At 37.0% G+C, this 25,791-nt stretch overlaps 1 protein-coding gene across 1 annotated transcript; it reads right to left on the reverse strand.

Annotated features, from left to right (window-relative positions):
• Positions 1–4,328: 4,328 nt before the first annotated feature.
• Positions 4,329–24,864, reverse strand: HACD1 (3-hydroxyacyl-CoA dehydratase 1). Its single transcript, XM_045534197.1, has 7 exons — positions 24,576–24,864; positions 15,397–15,514; positions 15,198–15,216; positions 15,032–15,120; positions 11,641–11,762; positions 7,790–7,968; positions 4,329–4,806 (listed from the first exon to the last, which is right to left on the reverse strand). Exons 1-7 carry the CDS (start codon positions 24,830–24,832, stop codon positions 4,724–4,726), a joined length of 867 nt encoding a protein of 288 aa, XP_045390153.1. The 5' UTR covers positions 24,833–24,864; the 3' UTR covers positions 4,329–4,723.
• Between the last annotated feature and the right edge of the window lie 927 nt (positions 24,865–25,791).

Genomic DNA, 25,791 nt, shown 5'->3' on the forward strand with positions numbered 1-25,791 from the left:
ATTCAGTTAACAATATCACCATACAAAAATCTTTTAACATATTAATAGTTTCTAACTATAATGATGTCCATTATATCATGTCATTAAATTCAATACAGCAAAAAAGGCTGATGAGATTTTACTATTATTCTCTCTTTTAGGATTTACACTACTTCAGTGAATGGTCAGATAAATTACATGGCTCTGAAATAACACTTGCTTAAAAAGCACATACAAAATATTTTACTACTTCATGCTATGTAAACATCAAGTTTTTTGTTTTTACAAACTCAAAACTATGGTGTTTATTTTGGTAAGAAACAACATATTAGGAATGATTATAGGAATGCTGATTTTTTTCAGTTATATTAGGTACATTGAATATGGCATTTGTAAGAAGTCATCTCGCCTCGTTCTTGATATTTCCCTATTGCTGTGTTTCTCAAAGGCTGGTGGGACAACTGAGCTTCCCACACCAGAATTGCCCAGCACCTTGCAAAAAAAATGCAGGTTTCTTGGCTCCATAGCTTCTGATGCAAAATCTCTAAAGAAGGGGCTCTCGGGTTCTCAGATGACCCTTTTAAAAAATTACCATCTGAAAACCATTTTTCTACCATCGTTGTCCTCCAAGTTAAAACCACAAAGTGTTAAGTGGATTTAAGAATAATGTTTAATTTTCAAATTTTACAAATTGCATCTAAACATAAAGGGGTATGGCATTATCATAAATCAAGAAACAAAGTGTATTTTTACAGCAATCTCAATCTTACATTATGCATCATTTTAGTAAAACATGGTAAGAGCCTATAGTAACGTAGAACAGAATGCTGTACTTAAGAATTTTTAAGCAAAATCAAAGTAAATTAATCACAGATTTTTATAGAGTATAATGTAGGGGCATAAAAGTCAACATAAAGGTTGAGTTAATAATATGCCTAGAAATTGCATATGTATAAAGAATTTAGTATTTTTTTAAGCACTTAAAAAGGCAACCATCTTCATGTATCCGAATAAAAGCATATTAATCAGGTAAAAAAATCCCAACGCTTCATTTCACAAACTCCTATGCATTAGAACAAAGGCTTTCTACTACTATTAAAATACCTATGTGCTACTCTGCAATCAAAACACTGAAAAACAAAAACCCTACAACATTAAAGCTAGTATCACCAGGAAATGGAGCAAATCAATATTCCTGCCCAAAGGTACATAAATTAAGTCTAATCATGAGGAAACATCAAACAAGCCCAAATTGAGAACTGACTACAAAACTGTCCTTACTGTTGAAAAAATGTCAACATCATGAAAGATGAAGAAAATCCAAGGAACCACTCTAGACTAAGAGATGACAACGAAATGTAATTCCTGGGCCTGGATTGAATCATGATGCAGAACAGGTGTGTGTGTGTGTGTGTGTGTGTGTGTGTGCGCGCGCGCATCCACGCTGATGAGACTGGAATAGGATATGTAGATTAGATAAAGGTATTGCATCAATGTTGATTTCCTGATTTTGATCATTGTACTGTGGCAGTGTAGGAGAATGTCCTTGTGCTTAGGAAATATACAATGAAGAAATTCCGAGGAGAATGTTTTCAACTTACTCTCAAATGGTTCACAAAACATTTTGAAAAGAGAGAGAGTGCTACAGCAAATAGGGCAAAATGTTGTTAACAAGTGGAGAATTCAAGTGAAGGTTGTAGAGGAGCTCCTTCTATTCTTACAACTTTCCTGTAAGTTCAAAATTATTTCAAAATAAAGAGTGACAAAAATATTTTAAAGTTCTAACAGGAACACTAAAAAAAAAATCTAAAATCTTTAGGACACACTTTAAAGCTTCTAGAATGAAGCTTAATGTTTAAATATTTTTTAAATTTAGACTAAAATATGAACAAATTGAATTTTAAGTTCTATTAAATGTGTTCATACTAGAAATGATAAAACTGTGTTGCTGTTATTTTTCATTTTATCAATTACATGTGTAATCCAGATCTATATGTATGTGAAATGAAAACGTCTCTACACTTCACATATTCATTTGAAAAATATTTTAAATGTTGCTACTTACATTAATTTTTCCTTCAGTGACCCCTTAATGATTTATTGTATCAGTCTCATTACCTATAACTGATTTTGAGTTTGTTATAAAACAGTTTTAAGCTAGAATGTTGTCTATTTAGTGGTGCCAAAATTTATATATATATATATATATATATATATATATATATATATATATATATATATATAAAACAAAGAACCTGTCACATCAGATCACTAACATACTGTATTTTGCAAAAGCACAAATAATTATTTTGCAATGTGATTTACTAAACAATCTAATCTAGTAATTGCACTAAAGGTTAACTGTGTAGGGTGGAGAGAGATAAGATAGGAGGAAGAAGTTAATTCCCTACCACAGTACCTGGCACACAAACATAGGATAAATGTTTGTGGAGGAAATAAGAATCATTGCAAGATTCTAGATCACCTGTAATATATCACTAGAAACCATGAGATTGCAGCACAATAATTAGATGCTTAAAAATCTAAAGATGTGAAAATAATACTTCTGAAAATCTACAGAGGTCAAATAACAAAGGCTTTTGGTGAAAATGACTTTCTTATGTTTATTTTGGCATGTTTTTAAAAAAGTTTTAACTATCAGGGATGTTGCTGTAATAATAGTAAACTAAGACCTTGAAAAATATTTTTAAACTTGCATATTGCATAATATATTAAGCTCTAAAGCTATGAAAAATTAAAAACAGAATTGAAAGGAATGTCACCAAATACAATTGAAAGTCGCTAGCATCAAAATTTCTTGATGTATGTTTTTCAAATGCCAAAGTCTACAGGACTAAATTCAAGTTCTATTTGATTCAAGCCCTGACTTGTCTATTAAAAGTTATGGTGACTTAGGGAGAAATTCAAAAGATGCAGTCCCAGGAAACAATGCAAAGGAATTTCAAATACTTCTTAAAAGTTAAACTACTGTTTAGCACTTTATTTTCTATGTAAATGACAGTTTAGAATTGGTTGAATATAGAAGAGACTGAAGACAAATTACATTTGAAGTTCTGAGTATATTAATACAGGTCACCAAACGGTTTAATGCACTTTCATTTTTATTAAAGTTAATCACAATTCCTATTTCAAGATATTCCACAACTTGAGGGAAAAAAGAGTATTACAAATGCTTAAAGTGAGTACCAGCAAATCTTGGGAATATGATTTAAAATACTTTTCACTAGATAGGCATCTAATAAAATAAATATGTGAATTTCTTATACTATGTTACCAAAGGGGGAAAACTCCCTGAAAATTGCTTCCATATAAAAATTCAAGATGAAAACTGATCAAGTAGTATAGGAGCAGAAAGAACATTAGGATTTGGGGAATTAGTAACCTAATCCATATTGCTTAATAAAACATTCAGCTGCAGAAGAAACATTAAAGTGTAATGTAATGAAAGAAATAGCACCTTTAGAAAACCAAGTTATTTAAAATATTTTGAACTAGAAATCTCTACATGGAAAAATTTGTAAAGGAAATGGTAACACAAAATCAGGGAATTCTGCAAAGTGTAATGTTACGTACTGATAGTAATGAAACAATACAGAACATTTACAAGCAAAATTACATGTAGATATCTATAGCAGGCAAAAGTTCCTTTTCTTTTAAAGTCACATACTTAATATTCTAATATTTAATATAATGATCAGCATATTTTAATACGGGAGGGAAATTTTTTAAAGGACCTACTTAAGAATCAAAGCAGTATTAAAGTATCTTTGTTGTATCTTTTTATTAAACATGACAGAAGCTTTGTTCTAAACATTTTTGCTACTCAATGGAATTCAGAATAAAACGAGTCTGTTTTTAGAACATACCCCAAAACCTTTAGTTATCTACGTGCCACAAAGAGTAACCTGATTTTTACAAGATTATTCCATGGTATAGAGCAGTCTTTTTCAAGAGTTCTGAGTACAATATTATGATAAGACATCATTTTTTTTTTTTACTGGTGGGGCAGAGTATACTTACACTGTTCCTGACCCCTTAAAATCCTTACAGTTGAAAAGCTTGTCCTTTAGTGGTTAATTCAAATAAAAATAAATTTGCTTAGTAGTATACACAATTTCAATGGCCTAGAAATATTTTTAAAGAATATTTTCCAATTTTGACATCTACTTGAACTCATTTTTTTATGCCACTACTTCATCTACATCAAAAGTCTTACCAAATTATGCCCATGCTCCCAAAAATTGTTATTAATCACAAAGGCTGCCTTATAACCTGAAAAATAGATTGTAGGTTCAAGAAATATCAACACATTATTAACAAGTGATTATAATTTTGCATTTAGTTTCATTTATAAATATCACATAAATATCACTGGCAGGTATGATAATGTTAAATCATTAAACTAATTCCTAAACATTGATTTAGAAAGCTATGTATTTAATAAAAGCAACAAAAAGTCTTTTTTCCCTCAGGTAATACACCCAATTATTTCCTTAATGATCAACACCTACCCAGGAGTTGATAATATTTGCATAGTTCTCGTAAAAAAACAGATCTGACATAATATGAAGACAAACAGTCCCAAGTACCACATGTCTCAGTTATATTTTAAGAAACCATAAAATCCATGATACATTTCATGAAGTTGTTTATTCTTGTCATTCAAACTTGGACTCAAGTAATCCTGGTAATTCTGGAAAAAGCACCTTGTTTGCAGACATATTTAATCATCCTTTTCTACAATCACCTCGCCATGAAGCACCTTTCTTCTTTGACGTAACATATGAAAATAGAGTTGCGGAAACACTTCAGTGAAAAAAAGAAAACAAAGAAAGATAAGCCATTGCTTTACATTTATACTTGAAACTTGTCACATGTGGTGAAGTTTGAGAATAAATACATTCTAGACCACTCACTGCTACCCTCTAATATTTACTGAGCTCAGGTAAACAGTCTGAATGGAGGCCTACCTACCCCATGCCTACATATTTTAATGCCACAAACTGCTGGGGTTTTGTTTTTGTTTTCCTTATTTTTTAGAAAACTCAAATACCTTGATAAAAATACCTTCCCAATGATCTGGGAGGCCACGTTTGAATTTAGAATTCCGTTAATTCTGAGTCAGAAAGCTCTAACACGAAAGAAGCCAGGCTGCCTGGCCTCCTTCTCTCTGGTCTGTTGGCGGTATTCAGAACCACGACGAGTCTTATGCCCGTGTGTGTGGATATTCCAGTGTATACATCTAAGCTTCATCCATAAACCTCACAAATTGCTCTCTCTTGTCTATCCTGTGCTCTCAGAAGTGCATATATTGCTACACATTAGCCCTCAGGACAATGGGTCAAAGAAGAGGCCTATACAAGCCTTGGTGCACGTTCAACACCATCTGGGCAGCGAATTCCATGGTCCTAGGCTTCCAGAATGTGATCTAGGAGTGGGTGGTGGGCTGTGTGGAGGGGTGACCAGTGAAGGGCCACAACAAGGTCCTTTAAACAGGGCCCAGAGCAGAAGCTACTGTAGTCTGGGTGTAAGGGCAGCCTGTTACATATAAACAAGTAAATATATACATATAGGTCAGTTGGACAAACGGTCATCTGTGCAGTCCAATTTAGAGAATATTTTGAGCCAATGTCAACCAATACTTTAAATCATAGTACAAATGTTGGTGGATGAACAAATTAACATCAGCTATAAACACTATAAATGTAAAAATACTTCTGAAAATGATGATCGGAATAACCAAACCCATGAATCTAATCACAACACAAACTTTGCATAAAAATTTGTTTGTGGAGTTTAACTCAGATAGAGCAAAAATGCACAATAGCTTTTTTTTTTCTCATTTAGGTACTTCCCATCTTAAATAAAACCATCACATTATACCTAGGGACTTAAATTTATTCAGGTCATATATACTTAAAGCTAACTGACCAATTATTGTAAATACTCCTATAAAATTCTGAGTAGTTTAGTAGAAGGAATGGGCTTGAGTTCAAATCCTGACTTTATTTACCAGCTAGGTGATTTTTAAGCAACTCACTCAACCTCTTTCATCTGTAATACAAATGAGAAATATATTAATAATACCACTTCTTTTGAGTACTAAGTACTCAAAAAGTACTTTTAACACTTTCAATTAGCAAAGGATTTAATAAGCAAAGTAAAATTAGTTGATACTATTACTAATATCAATAAGGGACTGGAAAAACACCCTCATGGCTGTCTGGTCCTCTGCAAAGTGGCCTCTTGTTAGCTGTCAGCAGGGTGAACTGGGAGGCTGCTACTGGCACAGGCCAGAATCTGTGTCCTAAGACATGTGAAAAACACACAGTCAAGACTTCAGGTTTGGCCTGGGAGCCACAGCTCACGCCTGTAATCCTAGCACTTTGGGAGGCCGAGGCGGGAGGATTGCTTGAGGTCAGGAGTCCCAGACCAGCCTGAGCGAGACCCTGTCTCTACTAAAAATAGACAAATTAGCCCTGCATTGTGCTGCGTGCCTATAGTGCCAGCTATGTGGGAGGCTGAAGGCAGGAGGATCGCTTGAGCCCAGGAGTTTGAGGCTGCAGCGAGCTATGATGATGCCACTGCACTCTACCTGAGGCAATAGAGCAAGACTCCGTGTCGGAAAGAAAAAAAAGAATCACTGGTTTGAAGCTTCCAACCATGATCCTTCGGGCCCTCGGCTGCTGTGGAGATGTCTCAGCCGTCAAGAGGAAGAGGAGAACCCGATGCCTGAATCTGGAACTATGTGACAGACACCTATGCAATCTCTGGTTCTGCTCTGAGCAAGTTCCCTTTAACTAGACATTGGGACAATCGAGAGGTGTGAACAAACAGTGTGTGTGTCCCCTTCTTAGTGCCCCTGAACTGGCTCAGTGGAAAACCAGACACCAAATCAGGCTGACGTGGTGGAAGATGAAGGTGGAGACACATCTCTGACCACTACGTCAGTTTTGATTTTGAAGACCTCAAGGGGCTGGCCAAGGTCTACGGTCATCCTCTTGAGGTGAAATATTTTATGTCGTGTCAATGTAGATTTCAGATTCTATAAACTTTTCTCATTTCCTTCCCCTGACCCCGCTGACACCGGTCAGTCTCCAATTCTATGGAGGACAAACAACCTTGCTTTTCCCTCATATGTCCTCAAGTGACTTTCAATATTTGACCTAAAAATATGTCACTATTAAAATTTAAATGAAGTGAGTCAAGTCTCACCAATTCATTGCAACTGCTGAAAGAGGAGGAGAAATTAGTGAAGAGGCTGAATTATTCAAAATATTTTCAGAAAAGCACCTTTATTATTTTCAAGTACATAAAGCAACACAGGTAAGACTAAAAGTACTCTCAGATGATTTTTCCAAGTATATACTTAATGAATAGATAGAAAAGATCTGAAATTTTCTTGGATAGGATGTTTATCCTCAGATACATAATTCTAAATGCTTGTAAAGAGTATACTACTGCTTGTTTTAAAAATGATTTTTCTTATTTTTTTTAAAAAAAATAAAGCATATTAAACTTATTTTTAAATGATTTTGAGAAAACAATCATTCGTGTAGTAATTTACTTACCTTTATTCTCATAGTTAGTAAAAGGTCTTCTAACTCACTCCTTCTTCAATTATTCCAAATTATGAATAAATGTGGGGGTAAATATAAGTTTTAATATGTTTGTAAGCAATTATTTCTAATTATTTCTCCTTGCCTATTAAACCAGGCATTATTATGATGTCTTTCTAAAAACCTTCCTATCATATGCTAAATCAAAGTACTAACGAATACGTACTTACACGGTATATATGAGGCCATGGTTATAAGAAGAAAATAATAGTAGTCAAAAGAGACGTTGTATTTGTTAGGAAGTCTTATTGAAAACATTCCCGTTTTCTTCACATACGGCAAGGCAGCATATATTGTAAGAAGTTCACCAGCAACTCCGACAGGATATAAGAGGATAAAAAAATTGTATCTGGAGAAAGAAAAATGTCAGAGAATTATTTTTCTAGAATAAGTATTAGATTTTATGTTACAGTTCTTTTGCTACTATTGTATTGAAACTTAAAAATTCTCCTCTCTTTACATATTTACAATGACTTCGCATAAGAAGGTTAATTTTTCTACTTTAATCATTTGTTCATTATCACCCTTTTTTTCTAATAAGTTTCCATTTTAAATGGCAAGATCTTCTTAATAAGAAGTCAACTTACTTTTCAGTACTGAAATACTTTTATACATAAAAAAAATAGGTGCAGTTTTAAAAAAATTATTGTAAAAGTGCTTCTTTGGTGCACAGATTCATAACTGCTTCTCTTCCCTGCTGCTAGTCATTTATCGATTAAAGGCTGTTCTTAAAAAGACCAGTTACGATCCTAATTTCATATCTAAACTTTGAAATTACCAAAGTAGTTATTTTTAAGAGGCTTTTGGCAAACTCTTTGTGGTGGCTAATTAAAAGTAATTATTGTTGCAAAAAACTAATAACACTACCTAAAGCATCAGTAATTACTAATGAGCATATTGTCTAAAACTGCTCTAATAACAAACAAAGTAAGACAAGTTACTTCCAGAATTTCCACATTAAAGGAATAGTTAGCTTGCTTAAAATTGAGCTTAGAAAGTTCTATTCAAAATCCAAAATAACTATGTGCACATCTGGATTGTGGCAAGGTCTCTAAGGTCACAGTAGGCTGGGCATCATTTATGCCTAGTTAGGGAAACACCCTGTGTTCCATTGGTTTCCAACAGGAAGAGCCTAAAAGATCCAAGACAAAGACATTTCTTCATTAAAGAAAAACATTTTTCTCCAATTCAATTACTAGGTAACAGTTATTGCAGAAAAGTAAAGTCAAAATTTTGATGGAAAAAAATCAAATTCATCTGTACTTCATCTAGTCATTTTGTTGGCATTAAGAAATATCTGCAAAGAAAAGGCAAATTTGTCAGTATTGAAGAAGCTTGGAGACAATTTAAAAATCACCTTCTTCCTGTATGCTAAGGATATGGGGGGAGGGCGAAATTATTTGCCAAAATAAATGAACTGTTAAAGAAAGAAGAATGATTCCCTTACTGTACCTGTTCATCCCTTATTGGCCTTGCATATATCCCTTGCTTTCTTATCAGTCTTGTGTAGTTATTTGTGTATCATTTAAATCAATCTTTTCCTATACCTCAATTTTTAAAACCACATAACTGGACATTTTATATCCCCTTCTCAAATAAAATATCCAAAATGATTAAGCTTTTTTTTTTTTTAACTTTATGTGGCTCTCAAAAGATTTTTTTGGTAGCATTGATCTTTAACAGAAAAAAAAAACAAACCATCATCCCTAGAATAAACTAGTTTAAAGCCTTAAAGACAGTGAAAATTTCTAATGAAATGGAAACAAATTACATAATTTATTTGACTTGACTTACACTTTAAAGAGATTGCATGTCACTAACCTAACCTTCTTAAGTTCTGAGGGCAGGGCAGGAGATTTATTTATTTATTTTATTGTTATTGTAATTTTTTTTAGAGAGAGGGTCTTGCTCCGTGTCCCAGGATGGAGTGCAGTGGCATGATCACAGCTCACTGCAGCTTCGAACTGCTGGCCTCAAGTGATCCGCCTCAGCTGGGATCACAGGCACGCCACCATGCCCCTAGACCCTACGGGAGATTTAACTATTTTTAGACCACATTCAGAAAAAGATATAATGCTTCCTTGAAGATTCCAATTGTCACCTAAAATTTTTTTGAAAGGAATGCATTTTTGAAAGTAAAGTGAAAATCAATATGAAAACATAACTCAGTACACAATTATCCCTTCTGTGGACTTTTCTAGGAACACTTTTAACCCACAAATAGAATCAAAGTATATTCAAACCATGAAATTGTTTGTGAATAAGAAGCCATTTCTAAAGTGAAGTTTTATTTGAGAACAATATCTTCAACATTTGAACACAAATACTAATATTATTTTAGGTTATTTAATGCAGTTGGTGAATATAGTATTTTTAGATGGTTGGGATTTTTAAGATCCTTTTGACATGAAACATAATTATGCATGATCATGATTAAATGACATGAGGTATCATGCTAACACATGCATTTCAAAAACTGAAAGATTTTTATAACATTAAGGGAATTGATAATTGTTTTCTAAACAGCAAATTTAAACATGAAATGGCAGAGCTCTGAACGTTTCCAGAAAGTCAAGACATGCAAATGCATTCCGAAAGGCAGACAAAGCAATAGCGACTAATGTGTCTGATCTAAGGAAAATGTGCAATGTGCATTCCATTATCTTCTTCAAACAAATTTTGTAAATACAGCACATGAAAAGAGACATGAATTACTATTTTGAAAGATGCCAAAGATCCAGAAGACTGTCATGCAAAAGGGTACTCATATGCATTCTAGGATTAGTGTCCAGTGACACTCAAAACTGTCACCTTTTAAAAGGCCCAATCACTAATAGTGAATATGTTTTCACGTACAGTAATAAAACCAATCAAACATACGGAAATGGTAGTGTAACCTCCTTATGACAGACAATATATTTAAGCTCAAATTATAATTTTAAAGTATTTTATGATATGCAAAATGGTAAGCCACAACTGTCTAAAAAAGGGCTAGAAAATGTAAAAGAAAAGTCTAAAAGAACGCATAACTCAATTCACAGTGATTATTCTCATGTTAGAGAGCATATAAGGAGTTTAAAAGTTTTTTCTTTCTTTTTGGTTTGTTTATATATTCTAAATCGTTATATTTAAACATGTATAATACATGAGTTATTAAAAAAGGAGTAATTTAAGAAAAAGTGCTAGATTTTTAATATATGGGAATCAAAATCAAGTCTGAAACTCGATAAGGATTATCCTCAAATAAAATCAGAATGTATTAACATAAATATCAGAGTTTCTGAAAATAACAGAAATATAGATATAGCATTGTTAATAGTATTATTTATGATATTAGAAGACTGAAAAAAAATGATATACTGGTTTGTGATTTATTCTCCAAAGAGCAGTTCTGCTTTTATAAAAATTTTGTAAAATATCTGTTGCTCAAAGAATTTAAACTTCAAAAAGAACAGACATCTTTGGCTTTCAAAATGGTTGCTTGAGGACAGATATATTTGGAGCCCTTGAAATATAAATTTTGTCCATATTCCAAATGATAAAATTTCAAGTAAGTGTGACTTTTTAAAATGTCTGCCTCTGCTACTTAAAGCAAAAAATTAAAAAATTAAAAATAAGGCATTGTGGATATAAGAGAAATTATGGATACTAGATTGAATATTAAAATAATTTAAATAAATTAGATAAAATATTATATTTTTGGCACAAGTTATGTAATATAATTCCAAAAACGTATATATTGTGTGCACTTTCAAAGAAAAATGAATGGCCAAGTTTGAGGTTATTTAGGGATACTACTCTAATTTGATTTGCATTGATTTTGCTCCAAATTTATATTAACATGATTCATCTCCAATCAGTAAATTAAGCTTTTAGAATACAAGTTCAAATGCTGCTAATAGAACAACAGCATTCTGGCATCACCAGGCTAAAACACAAATGTCAATTCTCTGGTGTTAGCTCAGCACACAGAACAAGCATGCACAGGACCGTGAGAAACTAAACTGTGAGACATCGCCACCTGGCCCATTTAATGAAGTACGGCAAGTGGTCAAGGAGACTGAATGTGTAGAAGGAATAGCGAGTGATCTCTGTCACAGTCCACGCCACCAGAAAAAGCACCACACTCTCCTCATTCTGGATCTGCAGAATTATAGAGAAATCCACAGTGTCGTTCAACTGCAAACTTATTTTTCAAATGAAGACACTTTCACTACAGTTTGGCTTTTATTCTAATGGAATGTTAGGGTTAGACAAATGCAATACAGAAAACTTAGTACAGTCACCATTATATCATTAATTATAAACAGGGAACTGAAATATGTCCTATTCAAAGGAGAGGTCAAATGTATACTGATTTTTCTTTCTCAACCTTCACTCTAAGTAAAGTTGCCAAGAACTTACCATCCCAGGACATTACGCTCTGGAAACCAGAATGGGAACAATCTGACCCTCCTACTTTCTGTTAATCATTGTATCACACCTGTTCTCCTGTAGGACTAACTCTTAAACCTCCCCACTCATTTTTGGCCATATTACCACTGTTTTAATTCAGGGCTTTATCATCTCTCATCTGGACTAACCTCTCTTTATTCTCCTCATGGATGGATGTTTTCTCTTAAAAAGAAAATAAGACAACAAACAAAAAACAAATTGGAATCAGCTAAGCCCTATGATTTAAAAGTTTCAAGGATAAACTCTAATAACACCTGAGCATGACAGTCAACGTTCTTTACAATCTGAGCTCAGAAATCTCCCCATCTGTGATCACTCAACCCTCCTACCTACTTCTCTCCTCCAGTGATGCTAAACTTTGTTATTTCCAGAATATGCTCTGAACTTTTGAGTCTTTACACGTGCTATTCCCTCTAATTGCTCCCCATAGAAAACCCTTTCTCATCTTTTAAGATCCAGCTAAAACATCATGCTCTCCGGGAAACTTTTCCCAAATCTCTCCTCTAACCCTGAGCAGTTCTTTACTCAACTTCCTTGTTCTCACAGTACTTTATTCATAGTTATATTACAACACTTGCCAATTTGTATTAAAATTTGTCTGGCTAAGTCCTGTCCATGTCAGCTTCAACTTCTATATCCCTTCTTTGTGGAAGCCTTCCTTCTAGCCCTAGATCAGACTAAGTCCCTGGGTATACCGCAATGCTTTCAGAGCTCGTTTCAAAACACTTAACACTCATATAATTAAATAAGTATTTGTGCAATGACTTGTTTAGCTTCTCTCCCAATTATAGGCTCCACAAGGTGAGACATGTGTTTATATTATTGACACCCATATCCCCAGCACAATGTCAGGCCCAGAAGAGGTGCACAGTCAGCATCAGTTCATGATCCAATATTTGTATGATGGCCTTTCCCTTCCCAGCAGCCGGGGACTACCTCATTCATTTTTATAAATCCAGAGATTAGCACAGCATCAGGTATATAGAATGCATTCAGTAAATATTGATTGAATTAGTTAAGGAGTGGTGAATAGGTGCCAGTGGGAAACTACAGGGTGTCCCCAAAGTCTCCATACACAAGGAAAATTTTGTCAAATTTTGTAAATAAAGGTACATTTAGCTACAATTTCCCATTTTCCCTATGTATGGTGACTTTTGGGGACACCCTGTATTGCTGTAGAAAATAAAGTCATATTAAGGCAGAGATCCAATAGAGGATAAAAGGAGCAGACGGATCCTTCTTTCTCTTTGGAACTCACTACTCTCTAGTGTCCCTTTACCTTCTTCTCTCTAGTTAATGTTATCTTTCTTTTTCCTCATTCTTCAGATTCTTTGTGGTCTTAGCTCAGCTATTCCTATATTCATCCACTGCCTGGGACAGTCTCTCTTTCATTCTGTTAATGTTGTCCTCCTGTTTTGGGGGGGGGGGACAGAGTATCACTCTGTTGCCTGGGCTACAGTGCCTTGGCATCAGCTTAACTCACAGCAACCTCAAACTGCTGGCCTCAAGTCATCCTCCTGCCTCATCCTCCTGAGTAGCTGGGACTACAGGCACATGCCACCACACCCGGCTAATTTTTCTATTTTTAGTAGAGATGGGATCTCGCTCTTGCTCAGGCTGGTCTCGAACCCCTGACCTCAAGCGATCCTCCTGCCTCGGCTGCCCAGAGTGCTAGGATTACAGGAGTGAGCCACCGTGCCTGGCCTGTCCTCCTGTTTTTAAACTAGTGGGCAATCTCAATTAATAAAAAGTTGTCTCTCTGTGTGGCATGTGCTCATTGCTATCTGCAGGGCAGTCACAGGTTAGGGACAAATGGATGAAGCAAGTTGAGTGAAAAATACTAGTTAAGAGGGCTAAAGTATAGAGTAGTCAAGGGCAGAAGGTCAGCCATCTGTCCCCATGTGGACCGGAGGCCAGTGAGGCTAAGAGGAACAGAGAAGAGGTTAGGTGTTAAGTCCCTAAGCAGAGAGGAGACAAGAAAGGAGGCCAGAGATCTGCCCTCAAATAGACAGATTTTGAAGGCTGTTGAGAAGGTCAGAACGGTTGAGCTAAGAAATGTTTGTCATGGGTTTAAAAGGCCCAGTATCTTGACATAGTCAAAATGGTGTTTGTTTTGTCCAAAAGGTTTAAACCATTAATTAGATTCAATAATTAGGTCTCCAGGCATGCCATAATAAATAATATGTTTATTTTTCCTTAAGTTCCTTAACGCTTCTTTGAAAATTATTTTTTCACTGATAAATTAAAATTATATACATTTATGATGTATGACATGATGTTCTAAAATATGTATACACTGTGGAATCCCTAAATCAAGCTAATTAGCATACGCATTTCTACCTACACTTATTTACTTGGGGTGAGAACACTTAAAATATACCGTTAGCAATTTTCAAGCACACAATACATTGTTATTAAGTGTAGTCATTGTGTTGTCCAAGAGAACACTTGAGCTTATTCCTCCTGTCTAACTGAAGTTTTGTATACCTTTACTATATTTAATTTTTAATTTAGTCTTTTCCAGTTATTCAGATATACAGAACTACATTTATTTTTATGTCTGTTACTACAATACTCAATGCTAAATGAGGAAAAATAAACCGTTTATACTGATAACTTCAATTACATAATCAAAGAGAATAACTTTGATGGAAAAGAAGCTTCTATAGGAAAGAAAATTTTCAGGTAGTTATTTGACAGAATATCAATATTAATTTTAAAAACTGGAAAGCATCCGAGGAGAATATATTACAGCTATAAAATACCAATATTTGGTTTTGCTTGTATTCCAAAGTCATTCTACTAAAGCACTAAGTCAATGTCCAATACTTAAATTCAAACCCAACTTCTTTTTGCTCAGTGGTTATGCTTCCTGAAATATACAAATGTTAATTTTTAGATTCCAATTAATGAAAAGCTTTCCAGCAGGCTCAAGAAGACGTGTTTACATCACTTACTGGTTTTATACTGTGAGTAATGAGCCACACCATGAAGATTCTTGAACTCACTTGGACCCCGGTCACAAGCACAGAAGTTGGTACAATTCCTTAAAGAGAAAGACAAGTCAGCTATTGTCCTAAAGGCAATTTATAATGAAAATACAAAATGAAAGCAAAAACTCACCAATTAAACAGTGGACTATCTGTAAGCAAATAAAAAAGAATCACAAGTCAATAATATAAAACATCAATCCCTGTTAACATTGGTGTTAAACAAATCCATGGGTGGTATGGCATCAGCAAAATAAGATTGAGTTTGCTCAACCAAAAAAGGTTCAGATAAATATTACAACAATAGAAAAGCAGCATGATGCAAAACTTACCTCAAGCAAGGCAAATGTCTGGAAAAATTTCAGTGTCTTCTGAATACTTTTATATAAACCTCTGTGTGTTCCTTTCTCCATATAAAAACGTACCATGGCAATAGCTAGTACCAACCACCTAGAGAAAATAAAAGCATTTTATAAAGTTCTGTCCAAATTAATACCACTGATCTATGGTCACAGAAGCATTATTCACAATAGCTAAACAGTGGAAGCAACTCACGAGTCCATCAATGACTACACAGATAAACAAAATGAAGTATATACACACAGTGGAATATTATTCAGCTTCAAAAAGGAAAGAAATTCTGACACATGGTACAACATGGAAGAACCTTGAAGACATTATGCTAAGTAAAATAAACCAGGCACAAAAGGGCAAATACTATGTGATTCTATTTACTCGAGGTCCATAGAGTTATCAAACTAATAAAGACAGAAAGTAGAACGGTGGTTCCCAGGGGGTTGGGGGAGAAGGGGAATGAGGAGTTCATGTTCAATGGGTGTAGAATTTTGGTCTTTCAAGATGAAAACTTATGGGGATGAAAGGAGGTGACGGTTGCACAACGTGAATGCACTTAATGCTACAGAACTGAACCCTTCAAAAAGGTTAAAGAGGGTAAATGTTATGTTTATTTTACCACAATTTAAAAACATGTCGCTGAACTTCCTGAAAAGAAATGCTGCTATTTATATAGTAATATGTATGTTCTATTATGCTCAGTTCATTATTCTATTTAAAAAAAAAAAACCACAGGAAAAAATGACAAATGGTGTTTTCATGTTGTCTCTCCAAAGGGACAAACAGAACATATATGAGACCAACTACATGCAAAGCAATGTCCGTTATAGTTTTGGTTTCAGCAAATAAATTGGCAGACTAAAGAAAACACCTTTATGTACCCAAAACGAGGTTATCATAAAGCAGTTAATAATTACATAAAGGTATCTTGAGGGAAAAAGATGTCAAAAGCTGTGTGTGTGTATAAATACATATTTAATACAAATATACAGTACATAACTATACATAGGTATAAGTAGAAATCTTTTACAAGAATCTATATTTATGTAATTTTCATTAAATAAAAACAATTGTTATACTTCAGAAGGGATACACAAAGATCAGACATGGGTCTGCTTTCAAAGAGGTTGTTTCTAAAAAAGAAAAAGATACACATACCCCACCTTCCAACTTACATTTATGTACTGAATATAGATTCTGTTCTGTGAATTAATGATACTTAAGTTATAAGCTACACTTATGGAAACCAGCTTTCTCATAGCACTTCTCAATCCTCCTGGAATCACTGATAACTCTTTTTTTCCAGTTCCCCTTGCAACTACAAAAGCATGTTTAAGAAAATTGTCTCATTTGTAGCTTTTCAAAAGCTTTAATAGCACACCCAGGAAAATGAGTAGCTACCCCAGGCACTGAGATTAGTGGTCACCAAAGTGTCCAGTTAAATGGATTTATAAAAATAAAATTATTATACAATTTTAACATTTTAACTAAGTAACATACATACAGTAGACAAATGCCTTAACAAGGTTCCTGCAAAGATACTGCTAATTGAATATGATGAAAATTCATGCTCAAGAGAACAATAAGAAAACGGCAGAATGACACTTCTACTCTTCAGCAGGTAATGAGGTAAAATGACTTCATCAGAAAGGATAAGAAGTCAGGTAAATGTCTGAAACTATCACAAAGACTTTTGAAATGCAGACATATTAATGACGAGACAATGATAATAATATATTCAGGATGTTTTCTATGTTCTAGACTCCATTCTAAATGCACTATAGGCTGGGGGTGGTGGCTCACACCTGTAATTCCAGCACTTTGGGAGGCCGAGGTGCTGGGATCACTTGAGGCCAGAAGTTCCAGACCAGCCTGGGCAATATAGCAAGACCCTGTCTTTATAAAAAATAAAAAATATAGCCATACATGGTGGTGCACGCCTATAGTTCCAGCTACTCGGGAGGCTGAGGTGGGAAGATTGCTTGAACCCAGGAGTTGGAGGCTGCAGTGAGCTATGATCACACCCCACTGTACTCCAGCCTGGGTGACCCTGTCTCTAAATAAATAAGTAAATGCATTACATATCAACCTCAAACCCTCATGATAATCCTATCAGGCAAGTGTCTACTATTACCCTATTTCACTGCTGAGGAAACAGGCAGAGAAGGTCACACAGCCAGCCTGCTGGGGCCTAAACCCACCACTGAGCTCAGAGCCTATGCTCTTGGCCCCTTGTGCTATACTGATCTGGCTCTAAGTAATTATAGCAATTCATATATACATTACAAATACATTTTTAAAGTTATATGGAGGGTCTATGCTTAAACATTTTACCTGATAGTAGTGTGCTATCAAAAAAGCTTGAAGGCCACTCTTCCAGATGAGATAGTCATGATCCGGAGACATTAAATTACTTACTCTAAGTCTCAGAGTTAAGTTCATTACTGTGAGTCTGAAACAGAATCCCTGAGGCCTCTGCATCCCTAGTCCTGTCCTCTTTCCCCTGTATCACAGCTTTTCTGTGGATGTAACCCATGGATTCATTTCAGGTGAAAGCCAACACTGAATCCAGTGCCAGGCTGATCCTACAGAGCTAATCTGCATAATGTTTTAGGTATCTTCCTTTTAGGCTTAAAGTGTTATGATTTCATTATCCTCAATCCCAGATCCCCATACTTAAAGAACCAAAAAGCTTAAGATGTTTCCATTCACAATTTTCCATACACTTGTCTTTTTTGGGCAAACCCAAATTGGATGTCTACAAAAGATACGTTTCAGAGGCACCTATTAACCAAGTAAGGAATTTATCAAAGGATTCATTTAGATGGCAAGTTTTCTACTTTTAAAAATAGCATGGTATAAAAACCCATGCATTGTAACATTATAACAAGTTCTGCTGTTGTTCCATAGGTGGCAGTATTGCACCAGCTAGTATAGTATAATGCTAACACCACTCACTAAACTGTAGGAAATAAATGAACAGAGTCACAAGTTTGAAAGGACCCTCAAACCATTTATTCTAACCTCTCATCTGTTTTTCCCATAAGTAAGGCCAAGAGCTTATGTCTTAAACCCACCACCACAAGGGGTGACAGTCAAAATTTCTCTAAGGGTCTTACATTGAACTAACTTTGGACTTCCTTCACCCATTAATTTAGTAATTGTAATAAAACAAACAAAAAAATTCCAAAAGCAACTGGAATTTCTGCAATCAGAAATTCTTTTCTGGAATATTCTTTTGTTTTTTAAAATATGCCAGGGCTACTGATTACATGAACCCAAACAAATACACTCAGTCCTTGATAACACACTTTCCCAGGGAAAAACAAACAAACCACAAAAAAACTTGTGTCCTGTATGTAGATTTCTCGCTTGCTTGCTTAACTCATTTATTCATTCATTTTCAGGATCAACATTTATTACTAAGCCAGGGGCTGAGCTAGGTGCTGGGGAGTTAGAGATAAACAAGACATAGTTTTTGCCTCAGAGAACTCTCAAGTTATTAAGTGTAAACAACAGAACAGTGCAACGCAAGAGATATATACTATAACTTATTGAACACGGGGGCTACATTCTCACACCACTATGGCTACAACCACCCTGAAAAACCTTATCAAAAGATATTTCTCCTGAAATATCTTGGAGACCACCTGTTCTTTGAAAAACTTGGTAATCTACACTATACACATCCTTTTTTTAAAATTTCAACACGGCTTTGTAAGTTTTTATTATAAGCAATTGCCAAACATATACAAAGGTATAGAGAAAGGTATAATGGACCCCACCTGCCCACTACCCAGCTTATTAACACCTTATGAACAATCTTGTTTCACCTAAACCTTTATTCCCTCTCCTTCTCTTATTATTTTGAATCAAATCCCAGACATTCTATAAAATGATTCATAAATGTTTCATTACGTATCTTTAAAAGGATTATGTTAAATAAACATAATTATAATACTACTGTGCCATGTAATAAAATGTAACAACTTCTTAAGATCACAAAACATAGAGCCAGGATACAAATTTTCCCAGGTGTCTCATAATTTTTTAAAAGTATGATTGAAACAAGATTCCTATGCTGTAATGAGTTGGTATGTCTTTTATGACTCTTTTAATCTACAGTTTCCCCCTCTATACTTCCTTCCCTCTCTGCCTTTTGCAATTTGTCTGTTGAAGACACTGAGTGGTGTGTCCTGCAGTAACCCTCAGTATGCATTTTGCTAGTTAGATACCCACATGTCATTTTTACCACATTCTGTTCTGTGTCCCCTGTAAATTGGTAGTAAATTCTAGGGCCTTGATCAGATTCTTGTCTGATTTTCATAGGTTGTGGTGGATACTTCTATAGGGAGCACATAATTTCTGGTTATCCCTCTCTTGTATGATACTAACAGTTACTGATGATCATTGCCTAGATCCCTTATTTCAATAATTATTGAAAAATTATGATATTCTGATTTATCATTTCTTCTTTATACCTCCTTTAACCAACTAGAGGCTTGTGTGAAAGATGGTCTTTGATTTTCATATATTTTTCATTGACACCTCTAAATTACTTTTCCTAGACTAAATTTATACTTTTGTTTAGCAGCCAATATATGAGTGTCTCAACTGATTGCACATAGGCACTCATGCCAATGAAGAGTCAAGCTTAAAGGTTCATAGAAGAAAAAAGGCTGTGAAGCTGAACTTCATTAGAATTAGGACCATCTGGTCTTTGAGGAACACTGTTAAGACAACGAAAAGCCAAGCCACGACTGGGACAAAATGTTTGCAAATCACATATCTGGTAAAGGATATTGCATCTAGACTGTATAAAGAACTCTCAAAACTAAGTAATAGGAAGCCATCCCATTAAAGAAAAAAAAAAATGGGCAAAAGATTTGAACAGAGCTATACCCAAGAAGATATACAATTGGCAAGTAAGCACATGAAAAGATACTCTGTCTCATTAGTCACTAGGGAAATGAAAACCAAAATCATAATGAAATAATACAATCCACTTAGCAGAATGTCTAAAATTACGACTGCTTATACCAAGTGTTGGCAAGGATGTACGACAACTGGAAGTCTCATTCATTTGCCAGTGAGAAGGTAAAATGGTACAACCACTTTGGAAAACAGGCAGTTTCTTAAGAAATTACCACATGACTGCCATCTACCCAGCCCTAACACTAGTAGGTATTTATCCAAGAAAAATGAAAGCGTATGTCCATGAATGTTCATAGCTTTATTTGTAATAGCCCCAAACTGAAAAGAACCCAGACATCCATTAACAGATAAACCGGTAAACAACTTGTGGTAGATCCATACAATGGATTTGTCCTCATCAATAAAGTATCTCCTACCCAGTAATAAAAGATATGGCTCTTACTTAACATTTTGGGCAATGAACCTTGGGGTTTTTTGCTCTATTAAGTATACTGTAAAAATATTTTAAATAGTTTCTCTTTCTGCAAGAAGTGCAATTTTAAATTAACCACTAAGGATAGGAATTAACACTTTTAAAAGTCTATTATGCATCAGGCACCCCGCTAAGAACTTCATATCCATTATCTCTTTATTCCTTATAATAATCTAGAAAAGTAGTTGTGTTGTTCCAATTTTACTGATGAGAAAACTAAGGGTCAGAGAGGTTAAGTAACTTGTCTGAGGTTACTCAGCTACAAAGAAATGAGACACAACCTTTAACCAACATCTTTCTGTTGTGTTTACAAATTAAAATCCAAACATGTCAGCAAATCATCTAAGGCACTGTGCAATGGCTTGAGCTACCTATCCATCTTCATTTCCCACCTCAGACCCTTCAGGCCTACATGTTATTGCCTCAACAGATGTTTAGCAACTTCACATCTCTGTACCTTAACCCGTCCTGTTCCTTATCCATGCCTATTAAGTCCTGTTCATCCTTCAAAGCTCAATTTAAATGCTATGATCTCCCAAATAAGGCTTTCTCTGATTCTCTCAACCTGTCTGTCCTCTGACACCTCTACTGAGCATTTATCTCATTCTTTTATTGCAATTGTTATTTATGTCTTATATATAAAAAAAACAAGGCCTCAAATATTTACCTCACTTGATGTAAGACAATGCATTCATATGAGCTCAAAAGTATTTGTTGACAAGCACACACAAAGAGTGAAAGAGAGAGAAAGAGAAAGAGAGAGAAAAAGAGAGAGAAATGCTCACTTTCTTATCATGAGCAAATGCCACAAAAATCCTTACATCCATTAAAGGTGTAATTCTACTCCTAGGGATTTATCCTAAGCCACTAATTCAACAGAAACAAATGAAAATAGCAAGTCATTAGGGACATGATTTAATTTACGATTGGACATTGACTCTATACACTCTTATGTAACTGTGAAAGAGTGTAATTATGAAAACTATATAAAGATAAATGATAGAACATTAAGTAAAAATCGGAGAATATACAATAGAGCAGACTATTAAGTAAAAACAGAATATATAATAGGGCAGATATTGTAAGAATGCTTTAAAATGTATATTCATTCATTTATTCATTGAATAAATATTTATTGAGTGTTCCAAGGAGTTTACACTCTAATGGGGACAACAGACAATAAGCAATGATGAATTCATAAAATACACTGTACAGCTGTATGGCAGTTAGTAGGATGGAGAAAAATAAATCAGGCAAGGGAGACAAGGAGTGTTAGGATGTGGGTCATTATGTGAATGTAGATGGCCAGATAAAGCCTCCCTGAGAATGGAGTTTTGAGTAAAAACTTGAAAAAAGTTAGATACTCATATGAAAGATAATAAGAAAAAAATGAAAGGTTATACTAGTCTTATAGATTTAGACAGGTTCTTTTTACACTTATGTAGAAATGTATATTTCTTAAATGCTATTTTACTGTTTTGGAATTTTTTTTTTTGAGATGGGGTCTTGCTATATTGCCCAAGCTGGTCTTGAACTCCTGGGCTGAAGCAATCCTCCTGCTTTGGTCTCCCGAGTAGCTGAGAACACAGGTGCAAGACACCACACCCAGTTTGTTTTGAAATTACAAAAAATTAATAAACACACTAAAGTTCTGCTAAAAAAGAAATAAAGCAAGTTAAAAGAACTGAAAGAACCTCAACTAATCCTCTGCTATCCATGCTGTTAAATGTATACGTTTTTGTCCCAATTTCAACACTACAACTCCTCCAACCTTATTTACCACTGTTCCTAACACCATCCTCTGATTCATTTAAGAGAATATACCAGCCTTGCACCTCATGCCTATTTCTAGAATTTATCTCACTTGAAATTCGTACCCTCTATGTATGCAAATCCTATTCCTCTATCTACAAAGCCTCCAAAGAGTTAGTGACATGGATAATTCCATTTCAGTTACCACTGCCTTATGAAAACAAGGGACCTTCTCCATGCAGGCAGAGAAAGACACGTTTAGAGTAAGCCCTGATTTGCCAGGAAGGGTAGGAAGGACAGGAATGAAGTGTGAGAACACAACGGAGAAAGCATTAAACTCTGCTCCAAGTGAAGCAGGAGACCTAGAAACTTTCCAAGAGGTTGATTTGGTTAGAAATTATAGGAAGAACAAGGAGAATATTATACAAGGAGTGAACAACCTGAGTAAAGATGCAAAGCACTGTGAAAATGCTGGGTGCTTTGAGGGAACAGTGAGTCAGAGATTTCAAATGCAAGGAAAGTGGAAAGGGGACCCGGAGAGCACATTGCAAAAGGCCTTGGAAGACAGATGGCCTAAATCCCTTAGATTAGGCTGGAGGTGACAGGGACTCACTGAAGGCTTTAAACTGGAGTTACGCACTGATTTTCATTTTTGAATTGCAACTTGGCCTTCAAAATGGAGAGTGAACTGGAAAGGGACAGCCACCCAGTTAACACAAGGCAGGTGTTTCAGAAAGGCTTGCTAACTGCGTGAGGTATCAGAGAGGAGAGAGAACTCCTTCAGCCCCTACAGCAGCACGTGGTCGGTAATGAACTATTCTCCTGTTGTTTCGAATATATTAGTTTTCTCTCCTTTCAAGATTATAATTTAGCAAAGAAGAACGATGAAGCAGCATTTGAGCCGGATAGTCTAGGTTGAAACCCATATCTCACACTTGCTGGCTGTCATCTCAGGCAAGTGACTGAACCTCTTTGTGCCTCATTTTCCTAATCTATAAAATATCATGTACCCCTCACAGGACTGTAGAGGACTAAAAATGAGATAATACGTCTAAAATAACCAGCACAGCCCCTGGCACATAGTAAATCCTCAATAAATATATTTTTATGAACTGCATTTGATATTCTGTATCACACCCTAAGCACGTAATAGACACTCAATACCATACTCAACGATTTCTTAAATCTCTGTCAATCACATTTTTCTATAAGCCCTGAAGAAAGCTTAAAATACCACTAATCTTTTCCCCATATTTGTATAAGTGAATGCTTCCTGTGATCATGGGAAAATAACTTTTAAAAGGCAACGACATTTAGAAACGGAAAAGCATTTTCCCAAAAGGTTTTGAAAAGCAGTTGACACAGAAGTCACTCTGACAGCTCTTCGAAGAGGGATAATCATTGTGTAACCTTAACTTGTAAGTCATACTCAAAGCCAGAAATAAAAGGACAGGGTTATCAGCAGTGGAGCATGAGACCATAAAGATGCTGGACACGAGGGCCATGCTACGATAAGGTGGTGTTTAAAAAAAAAAAAAGTCATCCCAAGTAAGAAGCTCTAGGACGCGTTATGCTTGTGTAAAAGAAAAGTTGTGATGATGACATTAACAGTTAAGAAACTCTGCCCACCGATCGCAGCACGAGGACACGCGGCCGGACAGCTCCAGGTGGCCCGACCCAGGCGCTTCTTCAACAGCGCCGAGCGGCAGTCGCCTCCCCCGCGGGTCGGCCCCGCATTCCTGCCCGGGTCTATACTTAACCTCGGGCCCGCGCCCCGCGGCCGCCGGCCACGCCGTGCACCGTATTAGGCAATGCCCGGCGAGCAGGCCCGGCCCCCCCGCCCCGCTCCATTCAAGCCGGCGGCCGCCGCGCCCCTCCCCCATGGCTGTCCCCGCGCCCACCCAGCGGCCCGGCCCGCGCGCCCCACGCGCCACCCCGCGCCCCCGCCGGCCAGCTCGTCCCCAAGCGCGGCGCGGAGGGACCTCAGGGCGCGCGTACCCCGCGGTCATGGCGATGTTGTAGAAGGTGAGCCAGGCGGTGGCCAAGAAGCCGAGGCGCCTCCTCTTGCGGGGGGCCTCCCTCTCGTCGCTGGCCTCCGAGGCGCCGCCGTTGGCACCGTCCTCCTCGCTGGACGCCATGGTGGCCGCGCAGCCAGGGGACGTGGACGACAGGGGCAGGAGATCGGGAGGGGACCCGGCCGAGCGCGCAGCCCCAGCGCCGCCACCCGCCGCCGCTGCCTCCGTCAGGCGCCCCATGTGCCACGCGCAGGGGGCTCAGCGCCACCAGCCCGGCCGCCCGCGAGGGGGAGGAGCGGACGCCCCGCCCCGGCCCCGCCCGCCCCTGGGGGCCCGTCCGCCCGGCTCCGGCCCTGGGGCCCCGGGTCCCGCCTGCCCCCCGGTGCGATTTCCAGGCGGCGCTGTGGTTTCCGCTCGCGGGGAAAATCCGTCCGATTCGCTCTCCGGGGAAACGTCCTGGAGGGACGCCCCACGCGTTTTGCGTCCTGGCGACTGCTCCTCGCTGGTGCGTTTAGCCCGGACAGGCGGAGCGCACCTGGACTTGGCGGGGTCCTGCCCCTCCCGGCCTTTGGCAAGGCAGCCCCCCCGTGTGCAGGCAGCGAGATCTGCCCCCAAACACGCATTGCCAAGTTTCTGGGGAACAACCACCCACTCGCTCTCTTCTCATTTTACTGGCCAGTCGGCAGGTAGAAGGGGAATACAGTGAGACTGTCCCACGTTCGTGGGTTCCACCGGAGCCAGTGTCCTAAGGTCACTGATTTCAATTCAGTGCAGAACGTTGGATGTCCTAGGGACGTTGGAGAGAACAGCACATGACAAGACAGGAAAAGAGAAAAGTTAGTGCAGACGTGGGCAGCCGAGTCACGGAGCTAGGTGAGATAGTAGCATCCTACTGTTCTCCGCTCCCCGTAACGCTTTCCTTTTCTCTCCTGCTTTCAATACCCGTCCTTCCTCCTATCAGCTCTTTCCTCTGTCCCCTTAAAGCGCGCAGATAAGGAGGCAGCTCTGGAGTCATAGTACTGAAATTCAACCCCTAAAGTCCTGACTCCACCCTTTTTAATAGCTGTCCGAACTGGGGCAGCTTAACCTCTCTATGCCTCAGTTTCCTTGGTGGCGATAATAATAATAAAAAGAACCTACAGAGCCATTGTAAAATTTAAGTGATGTCGCGTACAGACCACGTTGGGCTCCCCAAATCA

Source organism: Lemur catta, chromosome 1, assembly GCF_020740605.2.
Source record: "Lemur catta isolate mLemCat1 chromosome 1, mLemCat1.pri, whole genome shotgun sequence".
Lineage (NCBI taxonomy): Eukaryota > Metazoa > Chordata > Mammalia > Primates > Lemuridae > Lemur > Lemur catta.